Source organism: Erigeron canadensis, chromosome 1, assembly GCF_010389155.1.
Source record: "Erigeron canadensis isolate Cc75 chromosome 1, C_canadensis_v1, whole genome shotgun sequence".
Lineage (NCBI taxonomy): Eukaryota > Viridiplantae > Streptophyta > Magnoliopsida > Asterales > Asteraceae > Erigeron > Erigeron canadensis.
The window spans coordinates 51,452,950-51,471,823 of record NC_057761.1 but is presented as its reverse complement, the minus strand read 5'-3'; the positions used below and the strand labels follow the sequence as shown (position 1 = coordinate 51,471,823).

General features: G+C 34.4%; 1 protein-coding gene across 1 annotated transcript; it reads left to right on the top strand.

The window, feature by feature from the left end:
• The first annotated feature begins 1,741 nt into the window (after positions 1-1,741).
• Positions 1,742-4,554, top strand: LOC122585238 (probable WRKY transcription factor 48). Its single transcript, XM_043757357.1, has 3 exons — positions 1,742-2,419; positions 3,406-3,549; positions 3,714-4,554. The coding sequence occupies exons 1-3, from the start codon at positions 1,938-1,940 to the stop codon at positions 4,198-4,200; spliced, it is 1,113 nt and encodes a 370-aa protein (XP_043613292.1). The 5' UTR covers positions 1,742-1,937; the 3' UTR covers positions 4,201-4,554.
• The last annotated feature ends 14,320 nt before the right edge of the window (positions 4,555-18,874 follow it).

The window sequence follows — 18,874 nt, the reverse complement described above, 5'->3', positions numbered from 1 at the left end:
AACCCATTTGGCCCATGAGTTATCAAACGATGTGGATCTTTTGGAAATTACATACATATATCCATATATACATACACACGACTCACATGAGATATGAAACAAGTATGTAGGCCCAATAGGCCTATGAGATATCAAACGAGTGTGAAGGCCCACTAGGCCCATTCGAGTAAAAGATGTGCATATACAACCTATTTGACCCATTTATACAAATGATAAACATAATTTGGCCCATAAGGCCCAATAGGCTCATCTGAGAAGCATATTGACCCGTAGCATATCAAATTTATTTAAATTTTTTTTTTTATAAAAAATGTTACTTTTTATGTCGTTTTATATAATATGGACTAGCAACCATAAATACTCTCCGTTTTATAATATATGGATAATAAGGAGGCACCTATTGATTTACTTTTTATGTCATTTATCTAATACGGACCGTATTATATTAGTCAGGTAAAATACTTTCCGTTTTATAGTATATGGTCAATTATGGGACACCTATTGATGGGGTTAACGTGGGGATGGTAAGTGATTGATATTGGAAAATATTAAGAAAGAGGGACCATAAGTGATAAATAGTGAAAACTTTTGTTAAAAATTATAAAATATATACCGTTTTAAAATGTGACGGTCAGTATTACTTTTTTAATATATGTTGAAATTGAGGTGTCAGGCTCTGACATGTCAGTGCAACAGTGCAGAGTTATTTACACACCGTTTTTTTCCCCGTTTTACTTTATACAGGGCGTTTTGGACACTAAAACAGAGAGTTACATATAAAACGGGCGTATGAGCGGTGTGTGGATGAACAGTGAACGGTGTGTAAATAGACACTCCCTATTTTTATCCTTTACAATGGATTAAAGTTTTATAATTTTACAAAAGTAGAAATTCAAAATTCTCCAATCCCATCAACGAATTGAATGATGTAAAATTCGTTAGCATAATATACTATACTAATGTTTATATTAACCTTCTTTAAGTTTTTTAAAAACTTAACTCATCAAACATCTATTATTTTTATTCTTGTATATTTACTTATTATTATTATGATTACATATACATAAGGTTATATATATTACATATCACTATCATTATACAATGTTATCCTATTATGCCATGCAAAGTATAAGATGACATAAATATTCCAAATATTATTATGTATCATATTTTTCCAATTAATTATACATAAAGGCTAGCTATGTATATATGTTTATCATAATGAACTTTTTACAAAATAACTCTTTTGATCGAATTTTTCCTGTATTATTATAAGTTGTTAATAATTTTTGTTAAATGCATTATGACGTACGGTTTTATTTTTAAGCAACAATTGTTTTTAAAGTTCAATTATACGACTATCTATTCTTGCTTATAGTACACCATTGTCTTTTAACCTCAATTCATGCATAATTATAAAAATGTAAATTCTTTCTTTAAAAAAAAAAAAGAAAGGCATTAATTCCTATATTTTATTGAAATGAATGCATATACTGTACGTATCATAGAATTAATATTAAACAATGATGATGGAATAATAAGTTTGTTTTGATGGAATGAATCAATATATAATTTTATATGTTGAGTGATTGAATTGAAGACTATATATGAGGTGAGGGGGGTCAAATGCCATTTATTAAGAGCCAAGGAAGTAAGGTGTAATTGACCCTACTTTAAATTCCCTAACAAGCTATCTCTCTAAATAATATTTCTATCTCTCTTTCCCAATCCCATTCTCTCTCAAAACAAAACACCTTTTTTTTTTCCTTAATACAAATTCAAAAAGGGTCTCTTCACACTAGACTCAAAAAACCAACCACACTCTACATCCATATATATAAAAAATTTTCTCTTTCTAAATTTGTGATATATATATAAAGCCTATATATATATATATATACAAATGAAGATCAAGAATCTATGCCTTTGATGTTTATATGGAAAAGAAAGAAGAAGACTTAAAGAAGAACAACTTAGAAAATCATCAAAATAACTTAATGGCTAACTCAACATTTTCCGATCAGATTCCGGCAGCCTTTGGTGGTGGCTTTTTTGATATGGCTCAAGCAGGATACTTGGATATATTAGCTTTTCAAGATTATGGTGGAGGTGCATCTCTTTTTGATATACTTCATGAACAACCTACTCATCATCCACCACCTTCACTGATTGATCAATCACCGTCGTCTCTTCCGCCACCGGTGCCGGCGGCGGAGATAGTGAGCACACCACCCACACAGAATTCTTGTTCGATCTCATCTTCTTCAAATGATGCTGTGAATAATAATGTTGATGACCAAGAGAATAATACTAATACTAGAAAAAGATCATCATCAGCTCAAGATGATGACGACGATGATAATGATAATGATGATGACGACGATGACAAAACGACTACTACTACTACAACTAATAAACAGTAAGAACTACACACTTATATATGTATATTTATATCACTTTTGAAAAATATACACACTTATTTGTGTGTAGTTGTTTTAATAAATACATCTACTAATTCACTTATATAAATTATGAGTAATAATTAATAATCAAGAAAAAACAAATTTTTCTTCAAAAATAGCACACACTTATATGGGTGTTTTTTGTGGGTATTCCTTGGGTGTGTATTCTCATAATATATTTATCCATCTACATAGATTTGTTTGCTAATTGTGTGCTTTTTACGGTATATTTATTAAAACCAAAAAAAACCCTTTTTTTCCTCCCTAGCACACACTTGTGGGTATTCTTGTGTATATATAAATCTTCATAATAAATTTTTTTATTTGATAATATATTTTTGTAGTATTGAATGAAATCCATCTTTTCCTCTCTTTTGCTGAATCAATATCAAGAAAATCTTTTTTTTTTCTTTTTTTGATAACTAGCACACCATTTTGGATGTTTCATGTGTGGTTTTCATACTTCACATTTCATTCCTAATGAATGCCTTAGCTTATTCTTTCTTCACTGATAAAAGAATATCAAAAAAAAAATTCAAGCTAGCTTTAATTTGTTTCACACAGATGATGATGATGTATAATATTTTTTGTAATTTTGTGGTATTAATTGATTTAGTCGGTTTTGACCGAAAAAATAAAAAAAAAGTAAACGCTTTGTTGGTTTCACACATATACACGGTGTTTTTTCAAGATCTTATAAAATATATTGATCAACAAAAGAGTAAGCTCTTTTCTCACACACACACACATGATCCCCAAAAGTAGATTTGGTCGATCATGAGCAGGTGTTTTGTGATGCGCATTAGTATATATTTCAGGATTTGTTAAATATATCAATCTTTATTCTATTTTTTGATCCGTATTTTCTTACAAAAGAAAAGTGTTATTTTTGTGATTAATTTTATACTGTTTTAATATTAATGTGTTTAATTGTGGTCATCAGGTTAAAACCCAAAAAGAAGAACCCAAAAAAGCAAAGGGAACCAAGATTTGCTTTCATGACCAAGAGTGACATTGATCACTTGGATGATGGTTATAGATGGAGAAAATATGGTCAGAAAGCTGTGAAAAATAGCCCTTTTCCTAGGTGATCTCTCTCTCTCTCTAGATTCCTTCCTCTCTCTATCTATATATATACTTGGTGCCCTAGGATGTATATACTATATTGTTTGTGTTGGCCATTTTATGCATCAACCATGAAAACAAGTTGATAATGCATGATCCTTAATGTTTTTGAATCGGTTTTTATAGGAGTTACCATAGGTGCACAAGTGTGGCATGTGGAGTCAAGAAGAGAGTTGAGAGATCATCCGATGATCCGTCGATTGTTATCACAACTTACGAAGGTACCCACACTCACCCGTATCCGATGACACCAAGAGGAGCCATTGGAATCATGCCGCCAGAAAGCGGAGGTTATGGTTGTTTTAGTAGCGGCGGAAATAATGGCGGTCTATCTTCTTTTCTTTTTACACAACCTCACTACCAGCCCTATACTACTTTCCATAGCCAAACTTCAAGCTCATCTAATTCTCTAAACTTCAACAACAACACTAATAATGCTAGTAGTACTACTGCTCATCCATCACCAGCATACTCTCAATTTTTTCAAGAAAGACGTTTTTGCCCTCCACCTTCTTCTTCTACGTCTTCTTCACTTGTTAGAGATCATGGACTACTTCAAGATGTTGTCCCGTCCCAGATTCGAAAAGATGATCCCAAAGAAGAACAGAATTAAAAGGTGTAGTTGGTTTGATCATCGAATTAAGGCCAGGTTATTTATAGTTACTTAACTAGCTAGCTTCATGCTTAATTTCTTCGACAATCTTTCAAGTAATCTTATGTACTGACAATGTACAAGGATCGGGTTGTTTTTTTTTGTGTGAATTACCTTCTTCAAGGTAATTAGAAGCACTTGTTTCATCGTTGCGTAGCAAAGTATGATCATCGATCGATCATTGTACAATGACTAGGTTCCTTTTCAATTTTCTTAATTAGTTAGCTAATTATATATGGCGGGGTTAATTGTTGGCTTTGTTCTTGTTTCTTTAATTTGTTGTACTTTCCAGATATATATTCCCCATATTTTTCTATGGAGATTTTAGGGTATATATATGATTTTGTATATGCATCTTAATTAATTAATGTTCATTTATATGTTATATAGTTGTCTAGTTAAATATGTAACACACGAAACATAGTTTCAATTTGTAAATGCAGGGAGACTGTGATGAGGAACTTCCCCTGAATCTTACCGACAGGTCTTGCGTTTGACTATTAGGAGTGATAAGTCTGCGACTTTTTTTTTCTCTAAATTCCATGGTTGGGTTCTGTATACGACTAGAATATGGCTGCGTATATATCTGTGTGTGTATCATATATACACATACATACATGCATATACGACTATTGTGCTTTGAAATTTAAGCAGAAACCATGCATATTAAAAAGTGGCTTTAGTAAACTTTCATGAATAAACATATATTTTGGATGAATTGAAAGAATTGTTATGATTGACTATCTCACTGGCTATTTTAATGATCTAGTTTTTCTTCCAACTATAAGGAATGATATATATATATATATATATGTTAAGTCTCGCAAGACAGATATATCGAAGCTAGGTAGTAGCTAGCTGGGTTATATTCACACCAATACACTAATTCACATTATGATTTAATTAAGAAGAAACTTGGGTTTTTTGCTAAGAAAATATTCATATAAGATGATGTATATAGTTTTGGTATTTTCAGACTGGGTGGAAATATATAATTAAATTCCCCACGACAGCGCGCAACTATATATCTATCGAAGAATCACTCGTAAAAGAGCATATATTGTGGTATTTATTTATTCTGAGGGTGATACATATATACATACAATGATTCTAAAATGTGAAAGGACAACTCTAGTACTTGAAAACGTCGAGTAGGCCATTATAATTACATAGTATTGCTATATATAGAGTCGTTTTCATGACTCAAACATATATAAAGTATGAAACAGACCCTGTCTGTACGTTTCGGTAGATAAACGCGCGACTCAATTAATCTCACTTGATCGATCAAATGTTCGGGCTGCCTAGCTAGCTACATTACACATATAGGCATTAGAAAGATATATCAGAACACTTACTAACATGCATTGTCATGTATGCAACTTAATTTCCATTGCACTATTAGAGATACAGCATCAAGCTAGAGATTAATTGATTTCAATTCATTACTTATACACAGTATAAATTGATCTACCAATCCCATATATAAATGAAGTCTAGCGGTCAAGAATTCATAACTTGCTAAATGCAAGTGGAGAAACTATATCTTGTGATCCATATATGAGGATAGTGACTTGCTGGGATCCTATGCAATGTGTGCTTTAGGTACCAAGAAAATACATGAGACGGGAAAGTTCCCACCCATTTTCCCTTTTTCACAATATAACTTGATCTTTTAATTGATTAGAATCATATTAAATATATATTCTTAAACTTCAATAATATAATATCATAAGTACGTAGATACGATATGATTTATAGCTTTCTTGTTTATACACAACTGCAAATATTATAAAAACACTTATCATCGTTTCACAAAGAGGCAGGGGGACAATGGTACAAAATCGACTTTATCCCATTCTTAGGACATAGCATAAGCTGTATCCATGATTGTACACAACACATAAACTTGTCCCCACACATTTTGCTTGCTCAAATTAAAATCTTTGAATACCATCTCCATATATATATATAGACTCCATTTATATATGCACTTTAAAAAATAATAATAACCATGCATCTTCTGAAAACCAAAAAATTAATCAATGAACATATTTTATCTAATCAACAACCTATTTAGCAGAATAATTAAAATCAATTTCTAACGACATACTAAGCTAGCCTAAGCATTTTGGACACGTCCGACTTGAGTTAAAAAGGAGTTCAAATCTAAGTACCTTGTCGGATTTACAATACGAGCTAGAAGCAAGGATATAGCAAAGAAACAATCAAATAACATATGGGAATGGGAATATAAGGCTGTTAGGTATCCAAGCTTAGGTGTGTAACACTCACAAATAGTTTTTTTAATCCATAAATATCATAGGGGCCAAAACATTTAATCATTAATTAAAAAATATTAAAAAATTTGTATGTGAGGGGTTCCACACCTAAGCTTAGATGCCGGACAACCTTATATTCACTTTTCCCATAATATATATATATATATATATATATATATATATATAATCTGCTTTTGTCATGGTTTTTTCCTCCTTTCAATATTTTCTATGATTTTTCTTTTTTATTTCCCAAACCAATTTCCATTAATTATAAGTGATCTATTTTGGTTATGCGTTTTAGTTTGATGTTATTCGTTAATTATTTATATCTCAATACGAATCATTCTTTTTTATATATATGTTATTGTTAAGATCTTGAATTCTATATATTTATATTTTAACATTTTTGGGGTTTTAAATATGATGTATTTAGGTGGTGTATCACATGTATACATCGTGATTTTGGATGTTTGTCTATATGCACACATTTCTGTGTTATTATTTATTTAGTTATTCGCATATTGCAACAAGAAAATGTATGTATTTGGCCATGATTTTTCTAATATATATGTTCTAATCCTAACATCATATATATGAAGCTGCAAATGCAAAATCTCACCTTCATCAATCTGTGGCTGCAAACGAGGCTGAAGTCGCCACCCTATATTGGGATTATACAACAATAAAACAAAGGTTTTTAAAGAATGTATATCAATTAAAAAAGTTATGGACAACCATATACCAAAGTAACGGTATGTTTGACATCCGTTGATTAAACCCATTATTATATCAAAAGCGTTTATATACATTATTTAAAACTACCGGATATCGTGCGGGTAAACAGTAGGATTCCTAGCCTTTTAAAATCCTCTTCAATTCCAAACTATCTTAAAACATTGCTACATAAAATGTTATCGTATGTGACATCTTCATATTATTTTTTTATAATATTTATCTTTCTTTAAATTAAATTATTTTAATATTTTTATAAAAATTATGACTTACCTAATTTTCAAATGTTATATAGATCTTAAAATTATTTAATTTAGGTAAAAATTTATTTTTTGACACTGTGCATTTTTACCGATAGCTACTTTGAATTGCATATGTATAGTTTACATTACAGTTAGATATTTTATTTACCTATTTTTTAATTTTACTAGAATAAGTATTGGTTTGTTTTTAGATTATTGTGTATGTAATTGGTTAGTGTCTTTTTTGGTGCTTCACAATTTATTAAACTCGATGCGTATATTTACCATTTTGACAAGCATACAATAAAACATATTGTTTAAAAGTGAGTTATAATTGTTCCATGGTTGTTACATATTTTATCTAAAAATATGTTGTGATCGTTCTTTATAATCTATGTAGCCGAGTCCAAACTCAATGCATGTTGTTTAATGTTTTTGTTGACCAGTTTTGTTGCTAACCATAATATGAAATAAAAGGGCCAACGAATGATATGGTTGTATAAATTAACACAAAATACTTTTACTAATTATCAATATCCACATCTAGCTAGATTATTTTTCTCATGTATATTCCATTAACGATATTTTAATTAGTCGCATATCGTGCGGGTAAAAGACCTGGTATTGATATATATATATTTAGGATTTGTGATGAATTTTTTGAGATTTTTTTTAGTACAATCATGAGACAAATGGAAGCTATTCATGGAAAATTGATTCCTCTCTCCCTGAAAAGTATATAACAAACTAGATAACAATTATCATTTCCATAGTGTTTCTTTTGAAACAAGATCTTGTAGGAAGAAAGATTGGCCATCAAAATCAAAAGTTCGAAAGCATGAAAAGGCCACAAATCTTCTGATGATTATAACTTTCTTCTTTCATGCAACAATTGAATATTCTTTACTTTTGAGATGATTGGGCGTAGAAATTTTAATCAAACAAGTAAAAAGTTATTGATTTAAAAATAAAATATTTTTATTCCATAGAGTATCATATTCTAAGAATTTTATTGTTCCTGTAATTCAAGCTTTCCAGCTATAAATATTATACTTATCGTACAAGAAAATGTGCATACATATATACACACATGTAAGTGATATTTACTTCCTAGCTTTTGAATTATAAAATATCTTTGGTCAATAGATAAAGACCATTTTTTCTCGTATATATATAAGTATCACCATAAATTTCAATGCAATTTAACAAAAACTTTGTGCGCAGCAATAATATGAATACGGTATCATGTTTTTGTAGGGCATTTTTTTAAATATATATTCTAATTTCTGAAAAGAGATAGTTTTTATTATTTGAAAGCAAAAGTTTCACACACATAATAATTTTTACGTTTTAATAATTTTATTTTAATTAAAGTTGAATCCACAACTAATTTATTTTTAACCAACTTGAATATTGTTAAATAGATATCCTTTAATAATATTCATCGAAATATATTGATGGTAAGACATCTCATGTAAAGGTCGGCGGTTCTTTTTTATCAATTTGGTAGAGCCTAGAAACAGTCTTTCGACCTTGGTAGATGTAAGGTCTGTCTACATTTTCATCTTTCTCATACACCATCGAGGTATTCGAGTCCGAAACCCGAAAGTCGTAGTGGCCAGTTCTTTTCCTTTCTTTATATTTCAAGTCGGTGGATATCGAATAATGTTGTTTTTTTAAGTGTTTCAACACGAATTTTTCAGATGAAAAATAAATAAATAAACTAAAACAAAGACGAAAAGAAAATATTGATCCCAATTCCCCATCTAATACACTCGTGTCAAAAGTTTTGATCCTTTTTGTATGCCTTCCAGAACTGAAGATACTTTTTAATTATTTTGAGAACCAAATTTCAGGTCATATTTCCTTTTAATTTCTCTGAAATTCCACTTACAAAACAGTTGAAGACTTGTGCGCTAAATTAAAAAGGAATGAAGAAAAAGTTATTGCTTTGAATGTGGAACAAAATTTCAAGCCATAATTCCTTTTTATTTCACAAAAGTAATAACGTAACAATTCTAAAGAACATGAAAAAGAAAAAGTCCGTTTAGTTAAATGAACGAACTGAACATATCTCTTGTATTTCCATTTATATTCGTGAATGTTTGATAGTTTTTTTTTCTTAAAACTTTATTAGTTTATGGACATAACCGTCATGGCCAACTCGGAGGGGCTGAAGGTCGATGTAGATCTTTAAAGTATTTATAACTTGGGGTTTGCTAAATATAATCCTTAGGACTGTATTTAAGGTGCATAAATTGTTTGTACATTTACCATGAAAATCAGGAGGTGGACTTTTAATAAGGAAGCTACAAATTTTTTTATGCACGTTAAATACAGCCCTAAGAGCTGTATTTAACATTTCCTATCTTTTTCTAATAATTTGGGTACTTCGCAAGTTTAATTTACATGGTAAAGTTTTTGTTGAGTACCAACATCCCACTCCCTTCATACCCCATTTTTGGCAAGATTGGGTGTTGACTTTAATATTCGAGTACATGTTGAGTTTCTAGTCATGTGTTAGTTAAATCGTTGTTTGTTGTGTTTGTTTACAACAGCTCTATATCTTTAATTTGTTCGTATTCATGAAATTTTAATGATCTATCCTTGTTTCTTATTTATGGACTTTCTCATTTCTCAAGACATACAAATATACTTTTTAGGAGCTCTTCTCATCAAGCGTAGTATCCAGGCTTAGCCGGATTACTTTTCTGGGAATTTATATAACACCCCAAGATTTTAAAGTAAAAGAAATTAACCCCTTTTTATAGCTTTGACATTAAATTAATTTTCTAGTATTTTATTTTTAGTTATGGGGTTAATTTAGTTGGAACTTTAGCGGATAGCGGGTATAATACCCACATTTTTAGAGATGGGTCGTGGCACCCATAGAAAATGTCAGCCACATCTCCTTTTTCCACCTTTACACTTCATTTTGTTCTTCCAAAAATTTCTTCATGCAACCTTCTTCCATTCCTTTCAAAATCAAGGGTTAATTCTTCAATTCAAAGGAAAGGTTATCCATAATAATCATTATCATCATCAATTTCTATCAAGTAAATTTAAAAGCTAGGGTTTGGGTGGTGGCCGAAAATTGAGAAGAAAAAGGGAAGGATTTGTGGATTTAAAATCTCAAGTAATTGTCTTCCATTGTTGAGGTAATAAATTTCCCCAATCTAGCTTTGTCAATTCTCTTGAAAATTAGGGTTCATGAGTGAACCAATTTGGGGGTTTTACTAGAAAAATGATTTATGGTTAATTTTTCCTCAATTCCTTAGTTAACCTAGTTGTCATTGAGTTATATGATATGTTTGATTATGAAAATAATGAGTGCATGTGATAAATTTGAGTTCTTGAGAAAAGATGAGTTTTGACTAGTCATGGAATTGTTGATGAAAATGTTAGATTGAACTACCTAGTGTGTTTGTTAAAGAAAATGAAGCTCAATGACAAATGGGTTGGGTTTTGGGTTTAGAAAGGCTAGTGATTGAGTATGACTAGGTTGAACTAGTCAAGTTGTGAATGTAAGCTTATGCATTTTATGTGATGATCATAGGTTGAAGCTTGTTGTGCATAATCGTTTTAGCTTTATTTTCCAAGTTGCGGAGGAGGTGAGTATTCTTGCATACCTTTATGTATACGTTGGGCCAATTACCATGAGATGTGAATGTTCCAAGCATGGTAATTGGTTCGGCGTTAAGCCCATGTGGGGCATTGTTTATGAGGCCTAAGAACCTCCGGGGCCTAAGAATCCCGATAGTTGATGTAACATGAGGCCTAAGAACCTCCGGGGCCTAAGAATCCCGATAGATATGATTTGTTATGATTGTTTAGCTTATATGGATCCATATATGTGTTGTTAGTGTGCAAGGTGAATATGTAAATGTGACATGACGATGCCATAGGTTACATGTGAAAGTCCTTGTACTTTGCCCTCCTTTGTATCCATAGATGTATGCAAGTATATTCACTAAGCCTTTGCTTATATTTTAGTTGTTTACCCTTTTTATAGGTAGTTCCGCAAGAGGGAACTAGGATTGTTGATTTGAAAGTGTTGATTTAGAGCTTGAAGTGGTTGAAGTAAAGATTTGCAAGATTTGAAGGTATTTAGGTCATTCATGGATGAATGACAAGCTTTTGGGTTTAGAGGCTTAGTTATCCCTCTCCTTTTGGCTCTTGGTACATTTTGGGTTGATGGTCATATTTTGTTATATTATGTAAAAGATCAGGTGTAAAGCTTTTTAGAAAAGATGTAAAGTTGCACTTTGGGCGAAAATTGTGTCAAAATGGGTAAGATGACCCGTTTACTTGTAGAAACTTGGTTTGTATAAATGGATGGTATGGAGACTTTTGGAAATGTAGTGTTAGTTGATTTATGTCAAAACTAAGTTGCTAATCAGTTGTCGGAAGCTCGGTTTTGAGAAAAAGGGGTCGAAAGTTGTTCAATGTGTCAAAAGTACGAAACCTGAAGAGGACGGCCTTTGTGCAGAGGACGGATCTTGTGGACGGCCTCTGCAGGACACAAGAGCCGTGCTCCTCTGTAATTTTTACACTTTTTTTACCGAGGCTTCGTTTGATCTTTCCGGGACCTGAAACTCATACAATAGACTTATATTAACATTCTAAGAAGGTTCAATTTGTCATTTTTCAAATTTGAGAACTTTGAATTTTGGCGAAAATTGGCCGTATTTTTCTAAGTATAATTTATCTAATTTGCGTTTCTTTTCTTTTATGTTCATACCTTTGGGATTAAATTGAGTTGAGGCGTTTCAAGTTGGTATCAGAGCCAAGGTTTAAGGGATTTAGGTTTACCCTCGTTGAGAGAGTGCCTAGACTTAAACCTTAGTTGAGACTCGACCTTAGGTATCCGAAACATTATATGGGACCGAAAGATGTGTTTGATGATGTTAGTTTATCTACTTGTTAGTATTTGAAGCACAATAAGAAACCGACCTTATTGTGGTTGGAATACTAATGGATTTATAAACTAACGGCAACAAACCTTGAACGGTTTTGTATAAAGATATAGGTTTGGCTTTAGTTTGCGTGTGTAGAGATAGGCTTTGAAATTAAATCCGTTTATTTAAATCTTATTATAGCATGGCCGATCAACACAACGATGAAGATGAGCACCAACGACAAAATGATGAAGAAGAGCTTATATTTGATGCGGATAGCATGGACATATCTGATCAAATTGGGAGAGCCTTGGAAAAGTACACTCCTATTCTACTCAAACGGTTGAATGCTACATTAGAAGGAGCGGTGAATGACAACATCGCTCAAATGATTAAAGAAGAAGTGGCAATCAATGTGCAACGGGAATTTGAAAAGCGAGATGCCAAGGATAAAGGCAAGAAAACCGAGGATGAAAAGGAGGTGGAAGTGACCGGGGAAAGAATCTATAAAAAGAAGTTCACTTTTCGAGACTTTAAAGTGTGCCACCCACCGGAGTATCATGGTGACCGTGATCCCATCGTGTGTACACGGTGGATATCCGAGATCGAGGGGGCATTCCGTACTAGTCAATGTCCCTCTCATTTGAAAGTGGTATTCGCGGTTGGGATGTTGAGAAGTGGTGGAAAGAGGTGGTGGGATGGCTTGTTGACAATTAAGAAGGGGGCCTTGGATAATGTGGAGTGGCCCGAGTTTAAAGAAATGTTCTTCAAGGAGTTTCGGTCGGAGGCCGAAGTAACAAAGTTGAGAAGTGAATTTTTGAATGATTGTCAAGGCAATATGAGCTTGAATGAATTCCGAGCTCAATTCTTGGACAAGGCACAATTTTGTCCGGAATTCCTTGAAAATGATCAATTGCTTAAAGAGCAATTTTACTTGAAGTTAAGGAAGAATCTTCGGGAGAAGATTAGTTTACGTCAAGTGGAGTCTTTCTCCATGTTGGCGGATGTGGCTAGAGATCACGAAATTGAGATGTCAAGGGTAGATGAAGGTGTCTTGAAGAGGAAGCACGAAGAAACAAACTCTCCCAATAAGCGGTTTAGACAAGAGGGTAGTTCCGGTAGCCCCTATAATAAAAGAAATGTTCCATTTTGCCGTCAATGCAAGAAAAATCATCCGGGGGTTTGTAGAGCGGGAGATAAGGCTTGTTACACTTGTGGAAAGTTGGGGCATACTAGCCGGGAATGTAGGTCCAAACCTCACAAGCCCGTGATTTGCTTCAAATGCTTCGAAGAGGGTCACATGAGAAGCTCATGTCCGAAATTGACGGAGGAGGAGAGGTTGGAAGAAAGAAGAAGAGAGGCGGAAAGGAAGAATGCACAAATGCATGGAAATCCAAGGGGAAGGTCCTTTCAACTCTCCGTGGAGCAAGCAAGAAACACCGATGATGTTGTCACAGGTACATTCCTTGTATACAATGTGCCTATGCGTATTCTCTTTGATTCGGGGGCGAATAGATCATTTGTTGCTATTAGAATGATTCATGTTATTTCCGTGTCTAAATCATGTTTAGAAAATACTTTGCAAGTTGAGGTTGGCAATGGTAGGGTAGAATTAGTAAAGGATGTGTATAAAGGGTGCGAAATCAAAATCTCTTCGGAACTCTTTCAAGCTAATTTAATTCCTTTTCCAATGGGAGAGTTTGACATAATCTTGGGTATGGATTGGTTGAGCTCTTGTAACGCAAAAATTTCATGTGATGAGAAAGCGGTGTATTTGAAGACGTCTAAGGGCGAAGACTTGGTGGTTTATGGTGATAAGAAAGAACGTTCTATACCCGTTTGTACCCTTGCTCGTGCTAAACGTTATATGTCTCATGGTTGTCATGCTTATCTTACTCACATCGTTGATGTTGAGAAGAAACCTCTTTCTATTGAAGACATCCCCATTGTTAAAGATTTCGTCGATGTTTTTCCCGAAGACTTGCCGGGCATTCCTCCCGGACGGCAAGTTGAATTCTCTATTGATCTCATTCCGGGGGCTAACCCCATTGCTAAAGCTCCTTATCGTTTGGCTCCAATGGAAATGCAAGAGATGATGAAGCAACTACAAGAATTGCTTGACAAGGGTTTTATTCGACCTAGTAACTCTCCATGGGGTGCACCGGTACTTTTTGTCAAAAAGAAGGATGGAAGCATGCGAATGTGCATCGACTATCGTGAGCTCAACAAAGTCACCGTGAAGAACAAGTATCCTTTGCCTAGAATCGATGATTTATTCGATCAACTTCAAGGAGCTTCGTATTTTTCTAAAATTGATCTTCGTTCGGGTTACCATCAACTCAAAGTACGTGAAGAAGATATTCCTAAGACCGCCTTTCGGACTCGTTATGGTCATTTCGAGTTTGTGGTCATGCCTTTTGGACTCACGAATGCTCCCGCGGCTTTCATGGACCTCATGAACCGTGTTTGTCGCCCTATGCTCGATAAGTCCGTGATCGTTTTCATTGATGACATTCTAATCTATTCAAAAAGTTCTTCCGATCATGAAGTACATTTAAGGGAGGTGTTAGAAACCTTACGTAAGGAGAAGCTCTATGCTAAGTTCTCCAAATGTGAGTTTTGGCTAAGGGAAGTTCAATTTCTTGGTCACATCGTTAATAGTGAAGGAATTATGGTGGACCCGACCAAGATTGATGCGGTGATGAAGTGGGAGCAACCAAAGAACCCGTCGGAAATTAGAAGTTTTCTTGGTCTAGCGGGCTATTACCGTCGTTTCATACAAGACTTTTCTAAAATAGCTTCCCCATTGACCAAGTTAACTCGAAAGAACATCAAATTTGAATGGAAGAGCGAACAAGAGATGGCTTTCCAACAACTCCGAGAAAGGTTAAGCCAAGCACCGGTTCTTGTTTTACCCGATGGTCTTGAAGATATGGTGGTGTATTGTGATGCATCATCTAATGGCCTTGGGTGTGTTCTTATGCAACGGGGGAAAGTCATTGCCTATGCTTCAAGGCAATTGAAAGAGCATGAGAAACGGTATCCTACTCATGATTTGGAGTTAGCGGCGGTGGTCTTTGCTTTAAAAATTTGGCCTCATTATCTCTAGGGAGTCAAGTTTACCATATATTCCGATCATAAAAGCCTCAAATATTTCTTTGAACAACGAGATCTCAATAATCGCCAAAGAAGATGGTTAGATCTTTTGAAAGATTATGATTGTGAAATCTTGTACCATCCCGGAAAGGCTAATGTCGTGGCGGACGCCTTCAGTCGGAAGAGTTCTCATCATGCCTTAGTTGTTTCTCCTCTTTGGGTTTTGATCACTAATGACTTCTTTGATCAAATTAAAGAAGCTCAAGAAAAGGCCTTGCAATGGGATCCTAAAAGAGAAAGAATTCAGGGCCAACTTCAATATTTTACTAAGGATTCTCGTGGCCTTACTCTACGTTTTGGGAGGATTTGGATCCCATTCTCTTGTGAGTTGAAGCTAGTTCTTCTCGATGAGGCTCACAAATCCAAGTACTCCATCCACCCAGTGCTACAAAGATGTACCATGACCTTAAGGTAGAATATTGGTGGCCCGGAATGAAGCGTGATGTAGTGAAGTATGTGGAGAAATGTTTGACTTGTGCACAAGTGAAAGCGGAGCATCAAAAGCCTTATGGCACGTTGCAACCCTTGGAGATACCCAAATGGAAATGGGAAGAGATAACCATGGATTTTGTTACAAAATTGCCCAAGACACCAAGAAATCAATTTGATACAATTTGGGTAATCGTTGATAGATTGACCAAGAGTGCCTTGTTTCTTCCTATTTGTGAGGCATCATCATCCGAAGTTTTGGCAAAGATCTATGTAAAAGAGGTTGTAGCTAGACATGGAGTTCCCATCTCCATTGTGTCGGATAGAGACACTCGTTTTACTTCTCACTTTTGGCGGAGATTTCATGAAGATATGGGCACCAAGCTCAAGCTTAGCACCGCCTATCACCCTCAATCGGATGGTCAAAGTGAGAGAACCATTCAAACGCTTGAAGACATGCTTCGGGCATGTATAATTGACTTTGGAGGCACTTGGGATCTTCACTTGCCTTTGGTAGAATTCTTGTACAACAATAGCTACCATTCGAGTATTCAAATGCCACCATATGAGATGTTGTATGGAAGGAAGTGCCGGTCTCCAATATGTTGGGGAGAAGTAGGTAGTACGGAAGTGGTATTGAAAACCATCGAGAAGATTGATATAATCAAGGAAAGACTTAAAGCGGCCCAAGATCGACAAAAGTCTTATGCGGATAAACGGAGAAGGCCAATTGAATTCAATGTTGGGGATCGTGTTTTGTTGAAAGTTTCCCCATGGAAGGGCGTTTTACGATTTCGAAAACGTGGAAAGCTAAGTCCTCGTTTTATTGGCCCGTTCAAAATTTTGGCGAAAGTTGGCAAGGTAGCATACTGCTTGGAGTTACCGGAAGAGTTATCGGGAATTCATCCTACGTTTCATGTGTCCCATCTTAGAAAGTGTCTCGCCGACGAATCTACTTATGTGCCTTTGAATGAAATCGAAGTTGATAATAAGTTGAATTATATTGAGGAGCCTATAGCCATAGTAGAAGAAGAGCTTAGAAGAGTACAAAATAAGACGGTGAGAACGTATAAAATTTTGTGGAAGCATGGCAAGATGTCCGATTGTACATGGGAGTCCGAGCATGACGTCCTAGTTTATTATCCGTCTTTGCATATGGCTTGGATCACGAGGCCGTGATCCGTTCCAAGTGGGGGAGAGTTGTAACACCCCAAGATTTTAAGGTAAAAGAAATTAACCCCTTTTTATAGCTTTGACATTAAATTAATTTTCTAGTATTTTATTTTTAGTTATGGGGTTAATTTAGTTGGAACTTTAGCGGATAGCGGGTATAATACCCACATTTTTTAGAGATGGGTCGTGGCACCCATAGAAAATGTCAGCCACATCTCCTTTTTCCACCTTTACACTTCATTTTGTTCTTCCAAAAATTTCTTCATGCAACCTTCTTCCATTCCTTTCAAAATCAAGGGTTAATTCTTCAATTCAAAGGAAAGGTTATCCATAATAATCATTATCATCATCAATTTCTATCAAGTAAATTTAAAAGCTAGGGTTTGGGTGGTGAAGGGTGGTGGCCGAAAATTGAGAAGAAAAAGGGAAGGATTTGTGGATTTAAAATCTCAAGTAATTGTCTTCCATTGTTGAGGTAATAAATTTCCCCAATCTAGCTTTGTCAATTCTCTTGAAAATTAGGGTTCATGAGTGAACCAATTTGGGGGTTTTACTAGAAAAATGATTTATGGTTAATTTTTCCCCAATTCCTTAGTTAACCTAGTTGTCATTGAGTTATATGATATGTTTGATTATGAAAATAATGAGTGCATGTGATAAATTTGAGTTCTTGAGAAAAGATGAGTTTTGACTAGTCATGGAATTGTTGATGAAAATGTTAGATTGAACTACCTAGTGTGTTTGTTAAAGAAAATGAAGCTCAATGACAAATGGGTTGGGTTTTGGGTTTAGAAAGGCTAGTGATTGAGTATGACTAGGTTGAACTAGTCAAGTTGTGAATGTAAGCTTATGCATTTTATGTGATGATCATAGGTTGAAGCTTGTTGTGCATAATCGTTTTAGCTTTATTTTCCAAGTTGCGGAGGAGGTGAGTATTCTTGCATACCTTTATGTATACGTTGGGCCAATTACCATGAGATGTGAATGTTCCAAGCATGGTAATTGGTTCGGCGTTAAGCCCATGTGGGGCATTGTTTATGAGGCCTAAGAACCTCCGGGCCTAAGAATCCCGATAGTTGATGTAACATGAGGCCTAAGAACCTCCGGGGCCTAAGAATCCCGATAGATATGATTTGTTATGATTGTTTAGCTTATATGGATCCATATATGTGTTGTTAGTGTGCAAGGTGAATATGTAAATGTGACATGACGATGCCATAGGTTACATGTGAAAGTCCTTGTACTTTGCCCTCCTTTGTATCCATAGATGTATGCAAGTATATTCACTAAGCCTTTGCTTATATTTTAGTTGTTTACCCTTTTTATAGGTAGTTCCGCAAGAGGGAACTAGGATTGTTGATTTGAAAGTGTTGATTTAGAGCTTGAAGTGGTTGAAGTAAAGATTTGCAAGATTTGAAGGTATTTAGGTCATTCATGGATGAATGACAAGCTTTTGGGTTTAGAGGCTTAGTTATCCCTCTCCTTTTGGCTCTTGGTACATTTTGGGTTGATGGTCATATTTTGTTATATTATGTAAAAGATCAGGTGTAAAGCTTTTTAGAAAAGATGTAAAGTTGCACTTTGGGCGAAAATTGTGTCAAAATGGGTAAGATGACCCGTTTACTTGTAGAAACTTGGTTTGTATAAATGGATGGTATGGAGACTTTTGGAAATGTAGTGTTAGTTGATTTATGTCAAAACTAAGTTGCTAATCAGTTGTCGG